General features: G+C 47.4%; 1 protein-coding gene across 1 annotated transcript in view; it reads left to right on the top strand.

Moving 5' to 3' along the window:
• Positions 1 to 24,039, top strand: part of LOC144818721 (C-X-C motif chemokine 2-like) — a 73,725-nt gene that overhangs the window by 23,352 nt on the left and 26,334 nt on the right. Inside the window, exon 3 of the mRNA XM_078676395.1 lies at positions 16,422 to 16,508. Coding sequence (XP_078532521.1) covers positions 16,422 to 16,508 — 87 coding nt within the window. The remainder of the gene's footprint in view (positions 1 to 16,421; positions 16,509 to 24,039) is intronic.

Genomic DNA, 24,039 nt, shown 5'->3' with positions numbered 1-24,039 from the left:
AGTAAGTCTAAGCAATTGTAAAAGCGAATTAGCAGGAAAAGTAGCAGGATCATGAGAGGGAAGAGAATAGAAAATATCTACAATTTCTAAAAGAATAGAAAATTCATGTAAAAAGGAACATGGCCACTTGAAGGATGTTTGAAATTTAGGGAAAGAATGTGGATTTACACCATCAAATAAATCTTGGACCTAAATAATACTACATTGCCTCTAGGCTTTCCAATATAGGTCTATTTTTTTAAAGTGATCAAGTGATTGTATCAAAGAATAGCTGCTTACAAAGAATATTGAGTTAGACTCCCTGAGGATTGTAAAAGACGACAGGTATGATCAATAGAGGGGAGGATGTAAAGATGTTTCTCGAGGAAAAAGAGAGGATTTCCTGAATCGAAAGCTGATGGAGTAAGGAGCGTTCAATATCTAACCATATTGGCGTAAAAGGGGAAGATATTGGAAGAAGCCATTTAGAGGCCTGACGTAAACAGAAAGCTTTGTGGTAAGAACGAAAATTAGGAAAATTAACACCTCCAACGAATTTAGATTGCTTAAAACGAGCTAAAGATAATCTAGCCTTTTTATTATTCCAAAGGAATGTAGAAAGAAGAGAATCAATCTGTTTCAACTACTTGAGGGCAGTATGGACCGGAGTCGTAGACAAAGTATATAGAAGAACAGGTGACACCATCATTTTGTTGGAATCAAGCCGACCCCACCAAGAGAGAAATAACGATTTCCAAGAAAAAAGAAGTTTAGTAATTCTGTCAAAGCAAAACCAAAGGGGATGATGGACGGAGTGTTGAACATTGCAAGCACTCACCCCCAGTCAACTGATCTGGGTTTAATCCATCATCATTCTTTAGCTCGCTCCACCACCCCAGTTCAGACATGACCATGTGCAAATCAGTCCGACCCTGTGCCTCGTGGGAACAGTACAGCCCGAACTGCCAAGCCATGTCTTCCCTGTACCGGAAACAAGCATCCTGGAACCGGTTTCTGGCTAATCAGCCATCATCAGCCAGGCTAGCTTGAATCCAGTGGCAAAGTGAGCAAGGGACCCACGTCTGGGCATACCCTGCCAACTCAGGGCGAACAAAGCAAAACCAAAGAGGATGATGGACGGAGTGTTGAACATTGCAAGCACTTACCCCCAGTCAGCTGATTTGGGTTTAATCCATCATTTTTCTTTAGCTCACTCTGCCACCCCAGTTCAGACATGGCCACATGCAAATTAGTCTGACCCTGTACCTCATGGGAACTGTCCAGCCCGAACTGCCAAGCCATGTCTTCCCTGGACCGGAAACAAGCATCCTGGGACCGGTTTCTGGCTAATCAGCCATCATCAGCCAGGCTCGCTTGAATCTAGTGGCAAAGTGAGCAAGGGACCCACTGCTGGGCATACCATGTAGTGGCAAAGTGAGCAAGGGACCCATGTCTGGGCATACCCAGAAATTCTGTCATGACCTTCTTTCATATCAAGATTAACAGACATTTGAATAGAGTTTGTAAACCATATACCTAAATACTTAATCTTAGACTAATTCCAGGGTAAATCAGTGGAGTCATAGGAATGATTTAAACAGATTTTAGTGATGGGCATTACCTCTGTTTTGTCCAAATTAATTTTATCTCCTGGAACAAAGCGGAAAGCGTGATGTTGGATATAGAAACAAAGACTATCATCCACATAAGTAGAAAGTTTCAAATGATTAATCCCATGTTGAAAACCAGGTAGAAGATCATTACCACGAATACGAGTCAGTAAGGTTTCCAAGGCAAGGACAAATGAGAGGGGAGACCAGGGACAGCCTTGACACACACTTCTCATGAGCGGAAAATATTGGGAATGCGGCCCTTAACCAATACAGAGTCTTTTGGAGCTGAATAAAGTAGAGAAATGAGCAACATAATCTTCAGACCATATCAATGCCAAGTCAAAGTCTTAAGAAGAATAGAGCAATCCACTGCTTATTCTGCATAAATAGCAACAGCTGCTAAAGAATAGGAAATGGAGGAGGCCTTATTTAAAACATAAAAAAATAGTTTTGAATTTTCAGTGGCAGCCGCCCTTAATGAATCCGGATTGTTTGTTTACTATTAATTTAGGGAGAAATAATTCAAGGCGTGGGGCAAGTCATTTAGCAAAAAGTTTATAATCAACATTTACTAGGGAAATAGGCTGATAATATTTACTCTGTGTTGAATCATAACCATCTTTAGGAATGAGTCATATGATAGCTTCTTAAAAAGTACCTCCAGCCAAGCCCTATTGTTGGAAAAAATTAAAAAGCTGGAAGATCTTAGGCAGCAGCATATTAGAGAAGTGTAAACAAAATTCTGCTGGAAAACCATCAGGGCCTGGCGTTTTACCTTTCTTAAGGGAAAAGAGAGCTTTAAGCAACTCAGGAATAGAAACATAATTTTCCAAAGATGAAAATTAGGGCTAAGATGGGAAGGATGTGGAGTGAAATTAAGAAAAGTATCAATAGGAGAAGACTCAACATGTGAAGCAGAAGTATATATGGATTTATAAAACTTTACAAATTCCTCAAAAATATCTTGATCTTTAAATAAATGAGATCCATCAGAAGATTGGACAGAATGATATGATGATATGATATGATATGATATGATAATGGGGTTTTATAGAGCGCTCGTTCACCAGCGGTTTCTTGGCGCTAGGCAGGAGGGTGCGTGGACAGGCAGAGCGGGTAACTTATTGGTTGTAGGCCTGGGAGAATAGCCATGTTTTGAGAGCTTTCCTGAACATGGAGTAAGACTCGATTTGACGTAGTTCGGGTGGTAGTGTGTTCCAGAACTGGGGGGCCAGGAACGTAAATTGAGGTCCACCATGTTATGTTACGTTTAAAGGAATGGGGAGTTAGGAGATTGGAGCTGGCAAAGCGATGGGCGCGACGGGGGTATAGCGCTGAATTCTGTTGGCTATGAAGACTGGCCCATGGGATGACAGGGCTCTGTGGATCAAACAGCCTAGTTTGAAGAGGCAGCGTTGGGCAACTGGTAGCCAGTGAAGACTTTTCAGCAGGGGTTTTAGGTGGTGCGACCTAGGTTGGCCGTATACTAGCCTGGCCGCTTGGTTCTGCACCAGTTGAAGCCACTGTAACTGGTAGGTGGGGATTCCAGCGTATAAAGAGTTGGAATAATCGATTTGTGACATGACTAAGGCCAAGATGACCTGGACGAGGGCCTCAAAGGAAAGAAATCTACTAATTTTCCGGATCCTGCATAAGTGGAAAAAGCAGTAGGAGACTACCGAGTTGACCTGAGTCTTTAGGGTGAGATCACTGCTAATTGTGACACCAAGGCTTTTGAGCACACTAACTGGGGAAGGTGGAGGGCCCAGAGTGGGTGGCCAGAAGTTATGGTTCCAGGGGTTGAATGAGGGCCTGTGAGTACCAGTTCCCTCTTGTCTGGATTTAATGTTAGTTGGCTTAGGTTCATCCAATTTCTGATGAAAGTCATGGTAGACTGAAAAGCTTCCATTGCGGGTGGAGAGGGGTCAATGGTAAAGATGAGCTGGATTTCGTCGGCATAGTTGAAAATAGCTATGTCTCTCCTCCGTGGATCTGAGATCAGTGGCAGGATGTACAGATTGAATAGAAGTGGGGAAAGAGAAGAACCCTGGGGGACCCCACAGATGAGTTTATTTTCCTCCGAAGTGAAGTCGGAGAGGCGGACAGCTTGATGGCGATTGCTGAGGAAAGAGGTGATCCATTTTAGGGGGATGCCCTCGATGCCGGCGCCTTGGACTCGTTCAACCAATAGTTTGTGGTCGACGGTGTCGAAGGCCGCCGACAAATCCAGGAGGACAAGAGCCTGCAATATGTTTTGGACCGCCCCCTTTCTCAGTTCATCATGGACTGCCAACATGATGGATTCGGTCGAGTGTTCGGGTCTAAAACCCACTTGGTGTGGATCCAGGTAGTGTGAGTGTTCCACAAATGCACTGAGGCAGCTTGCGACATAAGCTTCCAGGATTTTACCCAAGAAGGGTAAAAGCGAGATGGGTCGGAAATTGCTGGGTACGGCAGGGTCGGCCCCTGCTTTTTTCAGGATGGGTCTGACTTCTGCCATTTCAAAACAGTTAGGGACAATGCCTGTGGACAGGGAGTTGTTAAGGAGGGATAATGGGAGTTCGGGGAGCTGGAGAAAAATCTCACGGGCAATGTGGGGGGGGGCAGCTATCTGTGGGGGAACCAGAGCAAACTTTTTTAAGGAGGGAAAAGAAAGTCTCTTGAGTGATAGGTGGAAAAAAGTCAAATGAGAGCGGGTTGCGATGTGTCAGGGCAGGCTCCGGGGGGGGGAGACGTTCTTGGGGATGCTGGCTTTGATTTTAGAGATTTTGTCGAAAAAATAAGTGTTGAGGGAGTCACAGAGCTGTTGTGAGGGGACTAGCTTGGTGGTAATACGGTCGGGCTTGACAAGTTCATCCCCAATAGAGAAAATGTCTTTAGCTCTGTTGGTGGAGTTAAGAATTTTTAAAGAATCAATATAATAACGTTGATTCCGGTTCTTTAAATATTAAGGAAGAAGTCTTCCAGCCTTATTACGTCCTCCATAATGACGACACCACTACGAAATAATTGAGATGCAGCATTATCCGTAGTTACTTTATTAAAGTTTAGTTTAGCATGAACCAAATCCTTTAAAGTAGATTCAGAAGTGAAAGTTCAGAATTGGTGTTTCGAGTGCTTAATAGTAGCCAATAAAGATTTTTATTGCTTTGCAAACAATTACTTTTTTCAATAACAAACTCATGAGCAGAGGCCTTAAACCTATCCCATAATAATTGTGGGGATATATCAGGATCAATATGAAGTGTAAAACATTCATTAGCAAAAACTGTAAAAAAAAAAAAGAAAAGAAATGAAGGGGTCCAATAAAAGAGAATTTTTTTAACCGTCAATGATTCGATTTGGTGTGTATCAGGAGTAAATCTAAATCTACAATGGTCGGGGTATGGTAAAAAAAACAATAGGTTCAAAAGATGATAAAATTAGATTTTGTGCCAAAGGGTAATTTAGGAAAATATAATCTAAACGTGTGAGCAACCATGAAGAAGAGAATAGAAAGCAAACTCATTCACAGTAGGATTACATAAACGCCATGCATCTAATAGATGATTCTGGGCGATAGTAGAATTAAATTATTTAATGTGTTTTGAGAGGAATAAAATGAATTTGGGATTGATAATCTATAAAGGGATCTATATTCTGGTTACCATACCCCCCTAAAAGGAAAAATGAATCCTTGTTTAAAGACATTTCTTATTAATGGTAGGCCAAACCTGAGAATCTGGCAATACAGGTCCATAAACATTAAACACTGTTAAGGAAACATTATTAATCAGCAATTTAACAATTAGCCAAGGACCTTCATCATCAGATTAATGAGGAATCACAGAACAATGTAACTTTTTATAAACCAATATAATAACCTTATTCTTCTTATTAGAGGTAGGAGATTCAAAAAACGATCCCGGCTTTAATTTTAGAAAGTAGGCAGCGAAGTGAGAGAATATTCTTCTGCCTTTGGATAGGATTAATAAAACAGTTTACATTCCAGGATAAGACTCTGAATGAAACTTTCAACAATTAAATATGAAACTACACGATCATCAATATAAAAAAGGTAAAGAGCAAAACAAAAAGTATGAAGGAGAAGAAATCATCCAAGAAAGCCAACCTAGAGAAAAGAAAAGGAAAAAAAGAACGGAACTAAAGAAAGGAATGAAAAAGGAAAAATAACAGGTAAGACAAGAAAAGAAGGTACTTGTCAAGAAAAGAACTGCCATCTGAAATACGTACCTTGAAAGGGATGAGCAGAACAGGGGGGTGGTGACACAAAAATGAAGACAGCACAACTGACAAGGAGCAATGCACCACAGCGGAGGACAGCAAAGAATGGTCAGAAAACAAACACATGGAAACCTGTGTAAGAAAAAGTCTTGCACCCACCATACAAGTTGTTTTTTTGGTTTCACTGCACTTAGGACTTTTAATAGATACGTTGTTAGAAATGGGGGTTTCTAGTTGGCAATGGTTTGCACCTTTGTCCAAATAGGGACCCTACCTTCCAGTCAGGATAAGGAGGATACACTCCTGAAATAACCTCTGCTCACACTCTTGGTAGCTTGGCATGAGCAGTCAGGCTTATCTCATAGGCAGTGTGTAAAGCATTTGGACAAAACCAACAGTAATACAGTGAAAACACTACAAAAGGATACCACACCAGTTTTAGAAAAATAACCAATATGTATCTGTGCAAACAAGACCAAACAATAAAAGACCAACATACAGTAATAAAAAAAATGCCCTTTGCAAGAATAACTTTCAAAATGTAGTTCCTTACAGCCAATAGCTCCTTCCGGGGCTACCATGGTGCTGAAAACAACAAAATCCAACAGTTCAGGCTGACCGTGTTGGTGTGGACTGGCGTTAGTGTCAGCAGACTCATAAGCTGTACCTTTGGATCTGGCTGACCGCGTTGGTGGGAGCCGGTCGTGGCAGGTCGGCCGTGGCAACCGCTGCGGTTGCGATGTGAAGCGTAGCGTTGCGGCTTGCGGTGCCCTTAAGACGCAGTGCATGCAATGGCTCAGTGGCGGTTGTCCAGCGGTGTCGGTGAGACCAGGGCTGCAGTGCGGAGTGAGGCGGTGCTTTGGTATAGCTTTGTTCACCCTAAGTTGGCAGGGTATGCCCAGACTGGATTCAAGATAGCCTGGCGGATGAGGGTTATGAACCTGAAACCGGTCCCAGGATGCTTGTTTCTGGTCCAGGGAAGACATGGCCTGGCAGTTCGGGCTGGACTGTTCCCATGAGGCACAGGGTCAGACTGATTTGCATATGGCCAATCCTTTCTTTTCCTTTTGTGTGCCATTGTACTGCCTTCCTTTTCATTTTTACTGCTCTCCTCATTGTTTGATTAGTCGCCATAGTGCCCGTGCCCTCCCCTCCTGCCCCCCACCTTCTCCCCTCCCTCGCACTTCCCGCCGCTGCCTCCCTGCCGTCCCGCACCCCTGGTGCCCCATTCGCCGCCCGCTCCCGCTTCCCAGCTGCTCCTCCCTCCCATAGCCCTTCTTATGGAGGCCGCGCGGTGGTGAAGGGAGCGACCTTTGACCCTATCACCAGGTAGTTTGCCCCCTCAGCCGCCACACGGTCCCTGTGCCGCCGCTGCCCGCTGTTTCGCCTGTAATTCGTTGCAGTCCTTCTCCTGCCTCGGACTGTTTTTTTTCCTTTCTTTTCCTTTTGTGTGCCATTGTACTGGGATGTATGACGTTATAACGCATACATTTACAACGCCTACCTTTACAACGCAATTATTACAACGCAGGAACCATTACAACGAACTACCATTACAACGCATTTTTTTACAACGCAATACTTTTACAACGCATACCATTACAACGTCAGTATTGGTAAGTATATAGTATTTTTTAAAATGTAATTAATTAAAATTAATTTAATTTATTTTAATTTAATATTATTTTTAATTTATTTTTACCCTGTACCCCTGTACCCCAAAATGGTAAGTATATAATAATTTTTTTAATGTAATTAATTAAAATTAATTTAATTTATTTTAATTTAATATTATTTTTGATTTATTTTTACCCTGTACCCCTGTACTCCAAAACCCAAACCTAGCCCTGAACCCTAAAAATACCCCTTTACCACAAAACCCAAACCTAGCCCTGAACCCTAAAAATACCCCTTTACCCAAAAACCCAAACCTGGCCCTGAACCCTAAAAATACCCCTTTACCCAAAAACCCAAACCTTGCCCTGAACCCTAAAAATACCCCTTTACCCAAAAACCCAAACCTGGCCCTGAACCCTAAAAATACCCCTTTACCCAAAAACCCAAACCTGGCCCTGAACCCTAAAAATACCCCTTTACCCAAAAACCCAAACCTAGCCCTGAACCCTAAAAATACCCCTTTACCCAAAAACCCAAACCTGGCCCTGAACCCTAAAAATACCCCTTTACCCAAAAACCCAAACCTATAACATTTTTACTATAATAATATACTTACCAATACTTACGTTGTAAAGGTATTGCGTTGTAAAGGTATTGCGTTGTAAAAAAATGCGTTGTAATGGTAGTTCGTTGTAATGGTTCCTGCGTTGTAAAAGTTGCGTTGTAAAAGTAGTCCGTTGTAAAAGTTGCGTTGTAACGGTGGTTTACCATTGTACTGCCTTCCTTTTGATTTTTACTGATCTCCTCATTGTTTGCTTCATCGCCATAGTGCCCGTGACCTCCCCCCCTTCCCCCCACCCGCTCCCCTCCCTTGCGCTTCCCGCTGCTGCCTCCCTGTGGCCCGCCCCCCTGGTGCCCCATTCGCCGCCCGCTCCCGATTACCAGCTGCTCCTCTCTCCCATAGCCCTTCTTATGGAGGTCGCGCCGCTGGCGCGCCAGAGGCAAGCCCGTCTGCGCCTGATCTGCGCCCAGCGACAGAACCCCTGGCCTCCGCTGAAATCAAGAAACCCGACTGAGATACGACACCACCACCCTCCATGCACTCAACACCGGCCGACCAGCCGCCTGCTACCAAGACAGTCCGAAGCGCACCCACGGACCCTTCTCCTACCAAACCTGCAAATTCACCTGCGTCTGAACCTACATCCCACCACCCAGACCAGGCAACAACAACAACCACCTCAAGTGCATCCTACTCAACACCTGCTCCGTCCACAAGCACGCCGTCGAACTCTGGGACCTCCTCGACACAACAGCACCAGACGTCGCCTTCCTCACAGAAACCTGGATTAACGCCTCCTCAGCCTCCGACATCGCCATAGCCATCCCGGACGGCTACAAGATCACCCGAAAGGACCGCGTCAACCAACCGGAGGAGGAACCGCCATCATCTACAGGAACACCATCAACGTCATGACCAACATGCCCTCACCATCGCCGAACACCTACACTTCCAGATCCACACCGACCCCAAGACCACCCTCAGAGGAACCCTCGTCTACAGACCCCCGGGCCCATGCACACAATTCAGTGAAGCCATTGCCGACTTCATCAGCCCACATGCCCTCGCCTCATCAGACTACATCCTCCTAGGGGACCTGAACTTCCACCTGGAGAACAACAAGGACAACAACACCACCACCCTGCTCGCCAACCTCGCCAACCTCAGGCTCAAGCAACTGGTGAACACCCCCACCCTCTACGCCGGCCACACGCTCGACCCCATCTTTTCCGCCAGCAGCCACGTTGCCTTCAGCCACTCCACCGGACTACATTGGACCGACCACAGCTGCATCCACTTCACCTTTAAGAAGACCACATCCCACCACCGCCCGCAACAGATCCCCCGTAGATGCTGGAGCAAAGTCACCGCAGACCAGCTAACCACATCACTGAGCCAGAACCCACCAATCACCACCACTGACACCAACGACGTGGCCCGCAACCTCACACAGTGGATCATCAACTGCGCCGACGCCCTTGCACCACTGAAGAACCCTCCATGCAAGCCCAGAAACAGGAAAACAACATAGTTCACCAACGACCTCAAAGAATCAAAGAAATCCTGCAGAACGCTCGAGAAAACCTGGCGCCGCGAACAGACGACAGAAAACATGACAGCCCTCAAGAACGCCACCCTTAAACACCACCAGCTGATCCGCACCACCAAAAAGACATCGTTCAAAGAACGGCTGGACAACAACACACACAACAGCAAGGAACTCTTCAGCATCGTAAAAGAACTGTCCAATCCCAACGCCAACAGCAGTGACATCACACCATCGCAAGACCTCTGCAACTCCGTCGCCACGTTCTTTCACTGCAATATCGCCAATATCCACAAACGCTTCGGTGCCCGGACTCCGCCCCAGCCACCGAACCAACGCCCCCTACAACCACCCTCATTGAATGGACTCCCATCAGCACAGAAGACACCGCCCATGCTATGAACACCATCCACTCCGGCTCTCCTTCCGAACCATGCCCTCACCACATCTTTAACAAAGCCAACACCATCATCGCTCCCCACCTACGGAACGTCATAAACAACTCCCTTGCGCCGCCACCTTCCCAGAGAGCTGAAAGCACGCAGAGATAAACACCCTGCTGAAGAAACCCACAGCGGACCCTAAAGACCTCGAGAACTTCCACCCCATCTCTCTTCTTCCCTTCCCGGCGAAAGTGGTAGAGAAAATCGTCAATAAACAGCTGACTGCATTTCTTGAGGCCAATGGTTCCCTCAACCCATCCCAGGACGGATTTCGAGCCAACCACAGCACCGAGACCGCCCTCAACTCAGCCACCGACGACATCAGGACCCTACTCGACAACGGGGAAACCACCGCCCTCATCCTCCTAGACCTCTCAGCCGCCTTTGATACAGTATGCCACCGCACCCTAATAACCCGCCTCCACAACGCCAGGATCCAAGGTAAAGCCCTGGACTGGATCACCTCGTTCCTCTCCGACAGAACCCAGAGAGTTCGCCTCCCTCCCTTCCGCTCCACGGCCACCAAGATCATCTGCAGCGTACCTCAAGGCTCATCGCTTAGCCCAACCCTCTTTAACATCTACATGAGCCCCCTCACCACCATCGCATGCAAACACAACCTCCACATCATCTCATTCGCCGACGACACCCAGCTGATACTCTCCCTCACCAAAGATCCAGCCACCACCAAACTCAACCTCCAGGAAGGAATGAAAAACATCGCTGAATGGATGAAACTCAGCCGTCTGAAACTGAACTCAGACAAAACGGAGATCCTCATCCTCGGACCATCCCCATCTGTCTGGGACGACTCTTGGTGCCCACAGAACTGGGCACCGCACCGACACCCACTGACCACGCACGCAACCTGGGAATCATCCTGGACTCCTCTCTCACGATGACCAAGCAAGTCAACGCCATCTCATCTTCATGCTTCAACACCCTGAGCATGCTCCGTAAGATCTTCCGGTGGATCCCTACCGGAACCAGAAAGACAGTCACCCAGGCCCTCGTCACCAGCTGACTAGACTACGGGAATGCCCTATACGCAGGAGCCACAGCCAAACTTCAGAAAAGACTGCAACGCATACAGAACACATCCGCACGACTCATCCTCGACATCCTCCGCCACAGCCACGTATCAGCCCACCTGAGAGACCTGCACTGGCTCCCCGTCAACAAAAGGATCACGCTTAGGCTCCTCACTCACGCACACAAATATCCCGAATAACTCAACAACCGCCTCACGTTCTACACTCCAACACGCAAACTCCGCTCATCCGGCCTCGCCACTGTCCCACGGATCCGCAGAACCACTGCCGGAGGAAGATCATTCTTCTACCTGGCGGTCAAGACGTGGAACTCCCTCCCCACCCACCTACGACTGACCCAGGACCACCTCACTTCCAGGAACCACCTCAAGACCTGGCTCTTTGAGCAGTAGCAGCACTCCCCCCTCCCAGTGCCTTGAGACCCTCACGGGTGAGTAGCGCGCTCTACAAATGTACTGATTGATTGATGTCTGAACTAGGGTGGTAGAGTGAGCTAAAGAATGATGATGGATTAAACCCAGATCACTTGACTGGGGGTGAGTGTTTAATTTGCTCAAGTGCTCCGTCCATCATCCCCCTTTGGTATCGCTTTGTTCGCCCTAAGTTGGCAGGGTATGCCCAGACGTGGGTCCCTTGCTCACTCTGCCACTGGATTCAAGATAGCCTGGCTGATGAGGGTTATGAACCCAAAGCCTATCCCAGGATGCTTGTTTCCGGTCCAGGGAAGACATGGCTTGGCAGATCGGGCTGGACTGTTCCCATGAGGCACAGGGTCAGACTGATTTGCATATGGCCATGTCTGAACTGGGGTGGTAGAGTGAGCTAAAGAATTATGATGGATTAAACCCAGATCACTTGTCTGGGGGTGAGTGTTTGATTTGCTCAAGCGCTCCGTCCATCATCCCCCTTTAGTATCGCTTTGTTTGCCCTAAGTTGGCAGGGTATGCCGAGACGTGGGTCCCTTGTTCACTCTGCCACTGGATTCATGATAGCCTGGCTGATGAGGGTTATGAACCCGAAACAGGTCCCAGGATGCTTGTTTCCGGTCCAGGGAAGACATGGCTTGGCAGTTTGGGCTGGACTGTTCCCATGAGGCACAGGGTCAGACTGATTTGCATATGCCCATGCCTGAACTGGGGTGGTGTAGTGAGCTAAAGAATGATGATGGATTAAACCCAGATCACTTGACTGGGGATGAGTGTTTGATTTGCTCAAGCGCTCCGTCCATCTTCCCCCTTTGGTAAGGCTTAACTTAGAAGCAATGTATACAGCGTTGATACAGTACACACAGTAATAAAGTAAAACTACCACACAAGAAAAATCCCACACCAATTTAGAAAACTAGAGTAAAAGTTAATAAATTATTTGACACCAAAACGACAAAATCCAATCAGTAGAGTGAAGTAAAGTTGAGGTTGACCGGGATGGAGTGTTTTTCGGATACATGGGGTGAGTTGGGCTTGGTCTTGACTTACCTTTGGATGTAAAACAAATTTAAAAAAGTTCTTGAGAAGGTAGATTCTCAGTGGGGCAAGGCAGCAGGCCGTATAAGAGTATGAGTCATCGATAACAGGGAGCCGCTTGACAATGTCTTGGTGAAGCCGTCAATATGGGTGGGAAAAGCTCAGAGTGGGAGAAGCTGGATATTCACGCCGAGGTGGTCGTCATCGTTGATGGGGTGCTGGTGGTCTTTGAGCCCTCTGAAGATTTCAACCTTCTGTCTTAGAAGTTTTTCTGGAGCTCAGATTCACCCAGTAGGATGAGATTGCAAGCTCTAGCCGAAGAGGGCACCACTAGTTGCAGGGAGGCTGAAGTTGATTTGCTTCTTTGGAGAAGAACTAGTTGTGACTTGGTCAGTTGCAGCTTGCAGTCCCTCCTAACTTGACTGACCTCTAGCAGGGGACATATCATTGGATGAAACACAACTCCCTGCCATGGTGTGTGTCCTCACTTTTGTGGACAAGTGGTCCCCCTTCTCAGGTTGCTGCAGCTCAGGGCCTTTGGCCAGACTATTGTCTTCGCCATCCACAACCTCCAAGTCCCCCTCCTCAGCTTCAGAGGTATCCTCTGCCTGCTCCTCTGTTGCAGCCTGGATCCTCCTGACCTCATCAAATGCTCTGAAGGTTATTTGAAAGTCCACTTTGGTGGCTCTCTTTCCTATACAGCTCTCTTTACCCAATCAAAAATTGTGAGTGAGTGATTTTGGGCTAATTTCCTTATGGATGGAAAGTAAAACCAATCTTTAACGAAGCCAATGGGTCTCGTCTTAGGTTTCTATTGACTATGACAATGGTTTTGGCCCTTCTGTACAGTACCGCTGATGCTGTGCAACGTGGTGGATGGGCAGGTAAAGCAACACAGATGGGGAAACCAACACAAATGATAGGAGGGCAGGCGGGAAGGGGCAGCTACACAGATCAAACCAAGATGGCTGGGGAAATCAGCATAGATTCAAGCAACATGGCGTGCAGGTGGGGTAGCTATACTGAAGGTGGGATGAAGGAACACTGAGGGTGGTGGTAATGTAAAAGAGGGCGAACAACATGGGCAATAGAGTGCAACAAGGAACGCATGACAGAGGAAAAGAACCAAAGGGTAGAAGAGCAAAATACAGAGCGGTTTGACTAAGAATTACACAGGGAAGAAAGAGCAATGTGGAGCATGTGGGGCAGAGAAGCAAATGAGAGAGATAGCAATAAGGACCCCGGGTAAGGTGTGGAGAGAAGCACATGAGGAAGACAGCTGAAAAACACATGCATCCTCACAAACTGCTTAAGGTAAAAGAAAATATTAGTTTGCTAATAATATGCAGTGGAAGGTATGAAAGTCAGCCAATCAGAGAGATGGCATAGGGCCTGTGCTCCATGGAGGGACACGCAAGATTGATAGGATGCAACATAAAAAAGCTGTTAAATAAGAAGCAAAGAGAGGGGGCGCTAGAGGGTGCTCTGCCTGGCTGAGCTACCATCAACCCAAAATCCGCCTGTAACAGCTGCATCTACACTGCAAAACTGCATAACCCTAGCCATATGTGACCCCTGCACGCCTTGGTGGAGTTGTGGAGTGGCAGAGTGCGCCATAACGGCTGATTCCCGGAGGAGCTGAGTCCTGTGGTGAACACACAAGATGGCGGTTGCCGGGAAGATGGCGGTTGCCGGGGCGCCCAAATGACGAGACCTGGCTGCTGCGCTCCTTCTTCGCCCGCTGAGGTGAGGCGCCGACTGTAAGCGGGCCGGGCGCTGCTGCGGCTGTATGTGGCCTGAGGGAACGGCTCAGAGCATTGGGACATCGGGCGCTGCTGCTGCGACTGTGGGCCCTGATCAGGCGAGGTGAGCCGCTGTGCCTGGTGGGAGACTGCAGGGCATCATGCAGAGGTGAAGAGGACTGCTAGCGGAGGCGACCCTTGCGTTGCTGGTTTCGGTCAGTTGGGCACGGCCTGGCTGGAGTTCGTGACAGCGGAGGCGGACGTGGGTCGCCTCATCTCTGTAATGCAGGATGGGCGTGGCACATTTGCCATGCTTGGATTTTCATAATCCCTATGATTTAGGTGATGTAACAATAATGGCAGCACCCCCCCCACTCTGAAAATTATTCCAGCACCACTGCTACGGTCCACCTTGGTCTGAGGGACGCATAATGCAGTATACTACTGTCGCAAGGGGTGTAATATATCGTGACAGATAATCCGGGCCACCTCTGCCAGGCCACGATTCACGCAGAGCTTTCGGACAGCAGGTTGCTCACGAAGTGTTAGCACTCAAGGCAAGTCCTCCCGACCACAAACACAAATTATCGAGTAAAGCAGCTCTGTGACACGTCACGCTGCTTCCTGTGAGTGTTAGGCCATGGGGTGCCACCCTGGTGTATTGCCACGAAGGAACTAATGTGGGAGGAGGGAGGGGCGAAATGCTATTGTCCTGGAAGTAAAGCAGAGGATTGACTGAAAATGTGGGGGTAAAAGACAGATGGAAGAGGCAAAGGGGAGTGGGAGGCTGGTGAGAGTAAGGGGTGACATGTTAAGACAAGATGGGGCTAAAGGTGGATTCGGTCAGAAAGAGGATATAGTGCGTGACAGGCTGATAATGAGGTGCTGTAGACGTAGGGTGGGTGTTCATTTGAAGCAGAAATAAATATTGCAGGTAGGGAGAAGAGGGTACTATCTGAAATTATTGGGTGAATCCCTGAAAGCGGGGTGAGATTATTTATATGACGAGAATGAGGGTGCAAGGTGCGATGAGCTGAGAGCGGGGGAAAGATTACATGTTGGGAATGTGGATGGCCCTGAGAAACGGCGATTAGAGCATGCCAGGCTGAGAAAGGGGCAGAGCTTACAACCTCTGAGAGGGGTGAAGATGTGGGGTGACAAACAGAGTGGGGCGTGAATAACGGTATCAAGCTAAGAGGAAGGGGTGAGATGCTAACACATGGGCACAACGGATGATCTACAAATAAAGGACACGGGGTGGTCATGCAGAACCTGAGAGAAGGGGGAAAGCGGTGACAGAACAAGAGGGGTTTAAGAAGAAGTTAAGAAACATCGAGAATGATGAAGGGAGACAGCAAAGAAGAGTAGAGGAAACTGGAATTGAAACAAGCCCTCACCCAAAGGGAAAAAAAACTCGCGGCCGCGAAAGTGAAAAAAATGCTGGGCCGCAAAAGTGAAAGTGATCGCGATCAAGCTTGCGTTGCATGTGCCGGAGGGATGCGCACGCAGCAGTAATCACCGGTGTGTGTGATCACTTTTGTGGCTGCTTTGATGTTCTCAGTGGCCGCGCGGCTCACTGAGAACATCAAAGCGGCCGAGAAAGTGCTCCCAAAGGCTGCAGGCTGACAAATGGTGCCCGCGCCCGGCGCACATACACTGTACCCGATCCGCCTGCAGCCTTTGGGATCACTTTTAAAAGCCCCTTACTTAATATCTCACCAAAGCATCACTTACGCGATAGCTTAGGCGAGACCTAAAAACACAAGAACTCGGCTCCGCACAGTCAGCACAGCTCTGTGAGATATGGCCCATAAGGTTTTGTTTGGCTGCAAACATAGCATATTAAATGGCTCAGGGCAGCTTTGCAAAACGTTATTGTTGCCATCTTATGTAATGTGTTGTAAAATTATACAGTAGAGCAGGACACATGCAATCTAGCAATATTGTGTGCCAATATCCTTCTGGCAAAATCAGGGTGTATTTAATTTTTTTTTAAACTTAAAATAGTTTCACGTTCATATGTCTAGCTCCAGGCTTATCTGGTGCCCAACAACATATTTTTCTGATAAAAAAGTCTTGACAGCAATTGCTGCATTAATGAAAACATTTACAGCTACTCTAGTGGCCTGTGCGCACCACACAATCTGTTAAACAGAATGATTTGGTCTGTTTTTCCACAGAGTCACCTTAAAGACTGGGACTAAAGTATGCCTGGATTATAATTCGAAAGCAGTGCGCCCAGCAATTGACGGTGTTCTAAGACGAAGGTATGTTTCCCATAGATTTGAAATGCTGAGTAGCATTATAGATTGTCTATTTCTTATTTCATCTCATTCATTACCATGCTTAGATTGATTTTAATCAATCAATCAATTAGGGTTTTTGCAAAGCGGGATTAAAAACATGTATGGGTCGCAAGGTGTTGGGCGAGGGGGAGTACGGGAACGGGGGTTCAGCAGTTCAGTCGAAGAGCCAGGTCTTGAGGTCCTACCTGAATTGAGACAGTGATGGTGATTGCCTGAAATTCAAAGGTGGGGAGTTCCAGGACTTCGCAGAGAGATAGGGAAGGATCTTCGAGTTCCATGTTTTAGCAGCAAGTAGGAGAAGGATCTTCCTCTAGCCGAGGTCTTGCGGATCCGTGGGATAGGGGCCTCGGTCGGATGGGCAGAGTGGAGATGTCTGGTCGGTTGAGGTATTCAGGTCTAGTGTTGTGGAGGACTTTATAGGCGTGTGTGAGGAGCTTGGAGGTGATTCTTTTGTTGCTCGGAAGCCATTGAAGGTCTCTCAGGTGACTGGCGATGTGGCTTCAGTGGGGGATGTCGAGGATAAGGCTGGCAGAGGAGTTCTGAATGTTGCAATTTTTCTTTTGGATTTTTTGAGTTGTGCAGGCATAGAGTGTGTTGGCGTAGTCGAACTTGCTGCTGATGAGCGAATGGGTGACCCTTCTCCTGGACTCAGTGAGGATCCATTTAAAGATCTTTCAGAGCGGGCGGAGCGTGAGGAAGAAGGAGGACAATACAGCATTGATTTCAAAGTGTCCAATCAAAGATTTGTGGCAATCATTGGCATGTTTTGGTAATCAAAGGTGCTATTGTGGTCATCATTGGCATTTTAGCAGCCCTGACATTAGGTACCCTCTTTGGCACGTAGTGGCCATTAGTAGAATTATTCTAGCTGCTCCTGGCATAATGGTGTGCCTGACATAAAGGTGGACATTCATGGGCTATATATGGGCTATGTAGGCATTCTTGACATTGTGGAGCCCATGCAGAGGGGGAACAGCGTTTACAATGCAACTTTTACCACGCACTACCTTTACCACGCAACTTTTACAGCGCAAGTCATTACAACGACTTGCGCTGGGGGGCGCTGTAGGATAGGGAATAGTTTAATTTACTATCCAAAACCTTCCCTGCTATCCACGGGGACTGGAGTTGGAATAGTAAATTAAACTATTCACTATCCAGCGCCCCAACGCAAGTCATTGTAATGACTTGCGTTGTAAAAGGTCCGTGGTAGAGGCATGCGTTGTAAAAGCATGCGTAGTAACGACATACATCCCATGCATAGCATACACTTCTATCAATATTTTCATTGGATTTCCTCATAGACAACAAATGTAGCTATTCCAGCTTCATGTCAAATAGAATAAGATTTCCATTTGGGGTACCTTCTGGGATGGTTTTTCAAAGCAAGTAAAAACTAAAACCCAAGAACAGTGGAAGACAAATACCATGGCGATAATGGTCAGTGGTCTAACATTAGTGCATATGATTTAAAATGTATTTAGGCTTAATAGCACATGGTTTAGGCATGTCAAAAAACAGAATCAAAATCATAATTAATTCAGCCCATAGTCTTATTCAAAGTGATGCAATCCCAGATCACCTTCAGTCAATGGAAGTAAAAGTGTGCTTAAGGCCGCCCTTTGTCTTACCCCATCCCAGAGTAGAACTAAGAACATCTGCAACAACTGAAACATGCTCACAGAAAGCGCCAGCACCAGATGTATGAAGAAGTACTCCAATCGGGACACCTGGCTGATTATGGATTATGGGACACATCTCCAGAGCCAAAACAGACCTTTAGTGCTGATATCATATTCAGCACATTGCCCTCATCCATGTCCAGGTCAAGTTGATATATATTTATACCAAGATACCTGAGGCTGTATTACACAAGATGCCCCCGGGAAAGGGCACCCTATTACATGGAATGCCCTGCCCCAGGGCAGCCTTGAACTTACGCTGCCTCGGGGGCAGCAATACTGAGTGGCTGCTTTAAAGCCGCTCTGTGTTTTCACAGTGCAGCCTGCCTGCACTTTGAAGGGGGATTGGAGATCCCCTTACAGGAAGATGCAGCCAATGACTGCTCCCTTCTGCAAGGGGATGTCTGGGGGTCCGTAAGACCCCCTTTTCAGCTCCAGAGGGCTGGTCTCAGGGGGCGCACTGACAGTCCACCATCTTTTAGGTGGCCACTGTCCAAGCGCCTCCTGAGAGCTTCTTTGCTTCTGCACCCGCATCTGTAATACGGCGTGGGCGCAGAGGCAAAGGGATTCCCTCATTATGTCCCTAAATGTTGGTTCTTGTAGGCTTTCTGTCTGAAACATTCGTGACATTATGCAAGTGAGGAGCCTACCCCAGTTCGCAGTAAGCAACAAGGAACAGTGGTCAGCCAATGCCCTAACTAGTTATTCTACATTAGAGGATTTGCGAGTCCTGTCTGTCATAGTGAAGATATAATCAATCCTGCTGCACTGGGGAATAATAGGAGTACTACCTGTTAGTACCTGTAAGCAGGGTGTGTATTCTGTTAGGCATCATGCAAATTCTATCTTTCGGTCCACTCCTTAAACTCTGAGGCTCATTTAGCTACAGAGGACTCCAGGAAGTGAGGTGAAAGGACCTATCCAGTTCTGTGTGGAACACAGAATTGAAATCACCTCAACATATTATTTGGACCACTATTCATTTTAAGGTATGCGCGTGCACCTCTGTGCCCCTGAGCGTCAGTGCGGTGTGTCTGGCGTGCACACAAATCCCCGAGAGTGTTTGCGCCGCGCTTTTAAAAAGGTGAGCGGTGCAAAAAAAGGACATTTCCTGGTTGCAGAGGAAGAGGCAGCCTGTGGGCTCAAGGAGGGAGCACTTTGTTTGTTTTATTTTCTAGAGTGCAGCTGCGGGGCACATTGTGTGCTTTTGTTTAAGTATTCATGTTAATTGCGGTACACATCACGAGCTGCTATTAACATGAATACTTTAAACAAAAGCACACAATCTGCCCTGAAGCCAAGCTTTACTAACAAAAGAAATGCAGCACCAACCACTGCGTGTGCTTTCAGAATTACTTGAAAGCGCACGCTGTGTTTGCAGACTTGCTACATTTCTTTTCTTAGTAGAGCTGGGCTTGCATGGTGAATTTGTGCCTTTTTAAAAAAGTTTTCATGTTTTTTTTTCCAACCATATTTTTATTGACATTTTTGGGTTTACAGTGACATTTTGCATCAAATCGCGATTCTTCAGAACACACTTTCTTGTGTTAATATCATAATGCTTTGTGTTTCGTGAGGTGAATAGTGAAATGATTTGCCACTATTAAAATCATTCTACGGAGAATTGCTAAATTTAACTTGGGGGGGAAGAGAAAACTGGGGGGGTGCTCATGGGATTCTGGGTAAGAGTGTCGATGAGGACTTAGGGAGGCATATGTCTCCGTGAACGGTGGTTCCATAAGTTGCAAAGAGGGGGAATCTGTGCCAGTCTATTCCTGGGGTTCCGGCTTACTCTTACGGCGTTGAGCCTGGCACCAATACCTGGGGACTTTAACTGTGCTCTACGGGAGGTCTAGCATCTGTGTACGTGGCCTGCATCTGCAACTGCATGTCTTGTGGTGTGTGAAGGACTCCCTCTGGATTGTCGTGGGTTGGTAATTGTTTGAATTGATTCAGCAGGATAGCCCATTCCAGTGATATAGGGTGGTTGCGTGTCCCCATCGCCTCTTTTTCTCGTAATGTTTCTTCCTCCGCCAATGTCCATTTATGTACCGCCCCTCCCAGTGCATGGCTATGTGTCGCCAGTATGGTTGCAAGATGGGACAGCTCCAGAATATGTGTTGCAAATCCATTGCTTGCGATTGGCATCTAGGGCATAAGAACTGGGTGTCAGGGTAAAAACGTTGGAGACGCGCAGGTGTCAAGTACGCCCTGTGTAGTTGTGCAGCTAGGAAATAGGATTCGAAGGACGGGGAGGCCAGTCCACCTTGTGTCGTGGGTAGTTGTAAGTTCGCTGGCACTATCCTGTGTCTGCCTTTCCCCATATCAGTGAGCCGTGGAGTGTGTCTAAGTCTCGAAAGAAGGTTCTGGGCGGGATTATTGGTAAGTTTGTGAAGTAGTATAGTAGTCGTGGGACCATTATCACTTTGGCAATGGCCACTCGGCCAATCGGCGCTAACGGGAGGTTTATCCAGAATCCTGCAGAGGATCTGATGCAAGCCAGAGCCCTACGGATGGTTATCTTCGTAGAAGTCGGCCGGGGTGTGGTAGAGTCGGACTCCGAGGTAACGAGGAGCCTCCGCGCTCCAAGCGATGGTCTGATCTCCTAGTCTGACGACCCGGGGGGAAAGGTTCAGCTGCAGCAGGTATACCGTAGACTTCTCCCACTTTACGTGTAACCCGAAAACTGCTGCGAAGTCTACCAGTGTGACCCAGATAGGTGTTAGGTCCTCAGTGATGTCCCTAATATATATTAAAAGGTTATCGGCATACATAGAGACACTATGTATGGTATTTGCTATGGGAATTCCCCATTGATCCCCCTCCTGCCATAGCAGTATGGCCAGCAGTTTCACCACAAGGGCGAAAAGCAGAGGCGAGAGTGGGCAGCCCTGCCTCGTGCCACGTTGCACCTCAAATTCTGGTGAGATATAGCGCCCTATACGAACGCGCAAAGTGAGTCTGGCATATAAGAGACGAGTGTATGCCAAGAGAGTGGGGCCACGTCTTATTTGTTGCAGAACCGAGAAAAGGTACTGCCATGTCAGGGTGTCAAAAGCCTTTTCGAGGTCTAGTATAAGGCATGCTGCTTGGGGGTAAGTGACGCTCACTTGATCTTGGACAAGAAATAGTCGGTGTATATTCTGGGATGTGGTCCTGCCACGCATGAAACCGCGTTGATCGGGGTGTACTAGGGGCGGTGTGATTTGTGTGTATCTATCCGCTAAAATCTTTCCTAGGATCTTGCAATTAGTGGAGAGGAGCGTGATGGGGCGCTAGGATGTCAACAACGGTGTGTCGCGGTTGGGTTTCATAAAGGTCACGATAACCGATTCCCGAAGGGATTTCGGTAGCTCGCCAGGGCCTAATGCGGAGGTATACATCGCTGCCAATTGGGGGACAGGTAATGAGGAAAAGGTCTTATAGTATTCTAAACTGAAGCCATCTAGCCCTGGTGCTTTGTTGCGAGCTAAGGCGCATAGGGCATGGGTAATGTCTGCTGGCTGTATCTTCGCCTCTAAGGATGCACTATCCTCTCTTGTGATTACCGGGATTGTTAGGGGATCAAGAAAGTGGTCTATTACAACCTGCTTGATCCGAGCCCGCTACCGATAAACTTCAGAGTAGTGTTGGTGGAATGCTGAGAGGAACTGGTCTTGGGATCGTACTAGGTCGCCATGGGGTTCTATTACCTCAGTGATGGGGTTCATGCCGCTGTCTTGTCTGGCTAACCATGCTAGCAAGGTACCCGTGTTATCGCATTCCTTGCACATTCGGGTTGCATATGACCTGAAGTTGTAGCGTACGAGATCGACGCAGGCCGTTCTATATTCTGTCCTAGCTTTGGCAACCCGCGCCGCTGCCTCTTCCGACATGTCATCCTGTTTAGTGACATTGGCGGGCGTTTTTCAGCTTTGGTGAGTGCTTGCTCAAGGGTCCGTTTAACTCCCACTATTTGTTTGATGCATTCTCCCCTGGCTACCACTTTAAAAGTGGCCCACTCTATCAATGTGGATGATGCCGTCCCTGCGTTGTGCATGAAGTAGTCCTGTATACTTTGTCCCTGTTCGTGTTTGAAGACTGAATCTGTGAGGCAGTCTCGCAGGAGGCGCCATGTAGGGACTGGGGGTTGTGGGTGTCTCCAGTTCAAGTGTAGGATGTGAGCATCGTGGTCAGAAATGCCCCTCCCATATAGTCTGTGTGGTGCACTTTGGGTAAAACCGCCGCGGAGCATAAGAATCTGTCGAGATGGACTCTCAGGTTATGTGGGACGGAATGGAATGAATATAGCTTAGTCTGCGGGTGTTGCATTCTCCATACGTCAATGAGTGCCCATTGTGTGACCCAGGCTTTGAAGCGTTCTGTTTGTTTCTGGGCGGGTGAGTGTGTAGATGGGGGGAGCAACCTGGTTTGGCTATAGGGGAGATGGGTCGTGGATTCCCTCCTTGGTCGTCAGCTACTCGGTTGCTCTTTAGACAGACTTCCTTTCATCTCTCCTTGTTTGTCTCGTCCCTTATCCTCCCTTTTTCACCTCCCCTGCCCCCTCCACTACTTTACTCTCTCCTTTCACTCCTCTCCTAATTGTACTGCCTATTTTTTGATGTATTGTGTAATTGTTGAACTTTTTCTGTTACATTGTTGATTCTCATGTAAAGAGCTCTGATACCTTCGGGTCTAGCCAGCGCTATATAAAATTCTTTAAATAAATAAATGAGGTCTAGTGTGCAATTTTAATCACCACCTAAAATCCATGGTTTGGAGGCAAATTGAGCAAGTACCCCGGTAAGATGTTCCCAATACTCGTCCTGCTCTATGTTCGGGGCGTATATACTTTCCAACAGTACCTCTTGGCCATTGAGAATGCCCTCTAATAAGGCGTATCTGCCCTCCTTGTCTATCACCCGCCTAAGTTCCTGGAAGGGAGTCCCTGGTCGGATCCAGATCAGTGCTCCCCGTGTGTAAGCGGAGTATGATGTGGCACATATGGTACCTCGCCACTTAGATTGTAGCTTTTTTAGTTCGGTGGTAGTGAGGGGCGTCTCTTGAAAAAACATTTTGGCGCTTCGTGTAGGAATAGAAAGCATATTGCTTGCGGGGCGTGTGGAGACCACGAGCGTTGAGAATTAGGATGTTGAGGTCAGTATTCTGTGTCTTCGCAGCCATGTGTGGTGTGAGGAACGTGTACGCTCCCATCTGCCTCCCATAATCATGTCCCGGGTACCCTATTATGTGTATTTCCATGAGGGGGTGGAGTGACGTCGAACAAGGGTAGGAAACTGTAAAAACAGGGGTCGAGAAACGTTCCCAATGCTGGGGACCCATTACAAGTCAGTAATACGTCCAAACCTACTCTCTTTAACGGGAGAATACAAAAGTAAATGATGGGGGTGGCAGTATGCACTAGGCGAGGTGTATCGCCGATCGGACCTTCGTAGGATCCTGGAGCGCCATCTGGAACCAATCAAATCATGTCCATGTCACGTGTTTATAAGAGGGGAGTATAGATTATGTAAATCTTTTGGGGATGGCAGTGAGATCTGTTCATGCTAGGGAGGAGTTAATTTGTCCATCCATTATGGTATCAGCTGTCTGGGGGTGACTGAGGGGGGTGTAACAGAGTCCACTCCGGAAGCTGTGCCATCGCTGTCATCCTCCCCGCCTGAAGAGAAGAGGTGTGGAGCTTGATCAATGTCCGCCATCTGGGAGGAGGCCTGTAGGTCGATCATTGCTTGTAGGACCCCACGTCTTTCTTTCATGATTTGGTCTAGGTCTGGGGAGTCCTGGGTGCCTGTTCGGGGAGTTGCCTGTGC

This window comes from Lissotriton helveticus, chromosome 2_1 (genome assembly GCF_964261635.1).
Source record: "Lissotriton helveticus chromosome 2_1, aLisHel1.1, whole genome shotgun sequence".
NCBI classification, from domain to species: Eukaryota; Metazoa; Chordata; class Amphibia; order Caudata; family Salamandridae; genus Lissotriton; species Lissotriton helveticus.
This window is presented reverse-complemented; position numbering and strand designations above follow the sequence as displayed.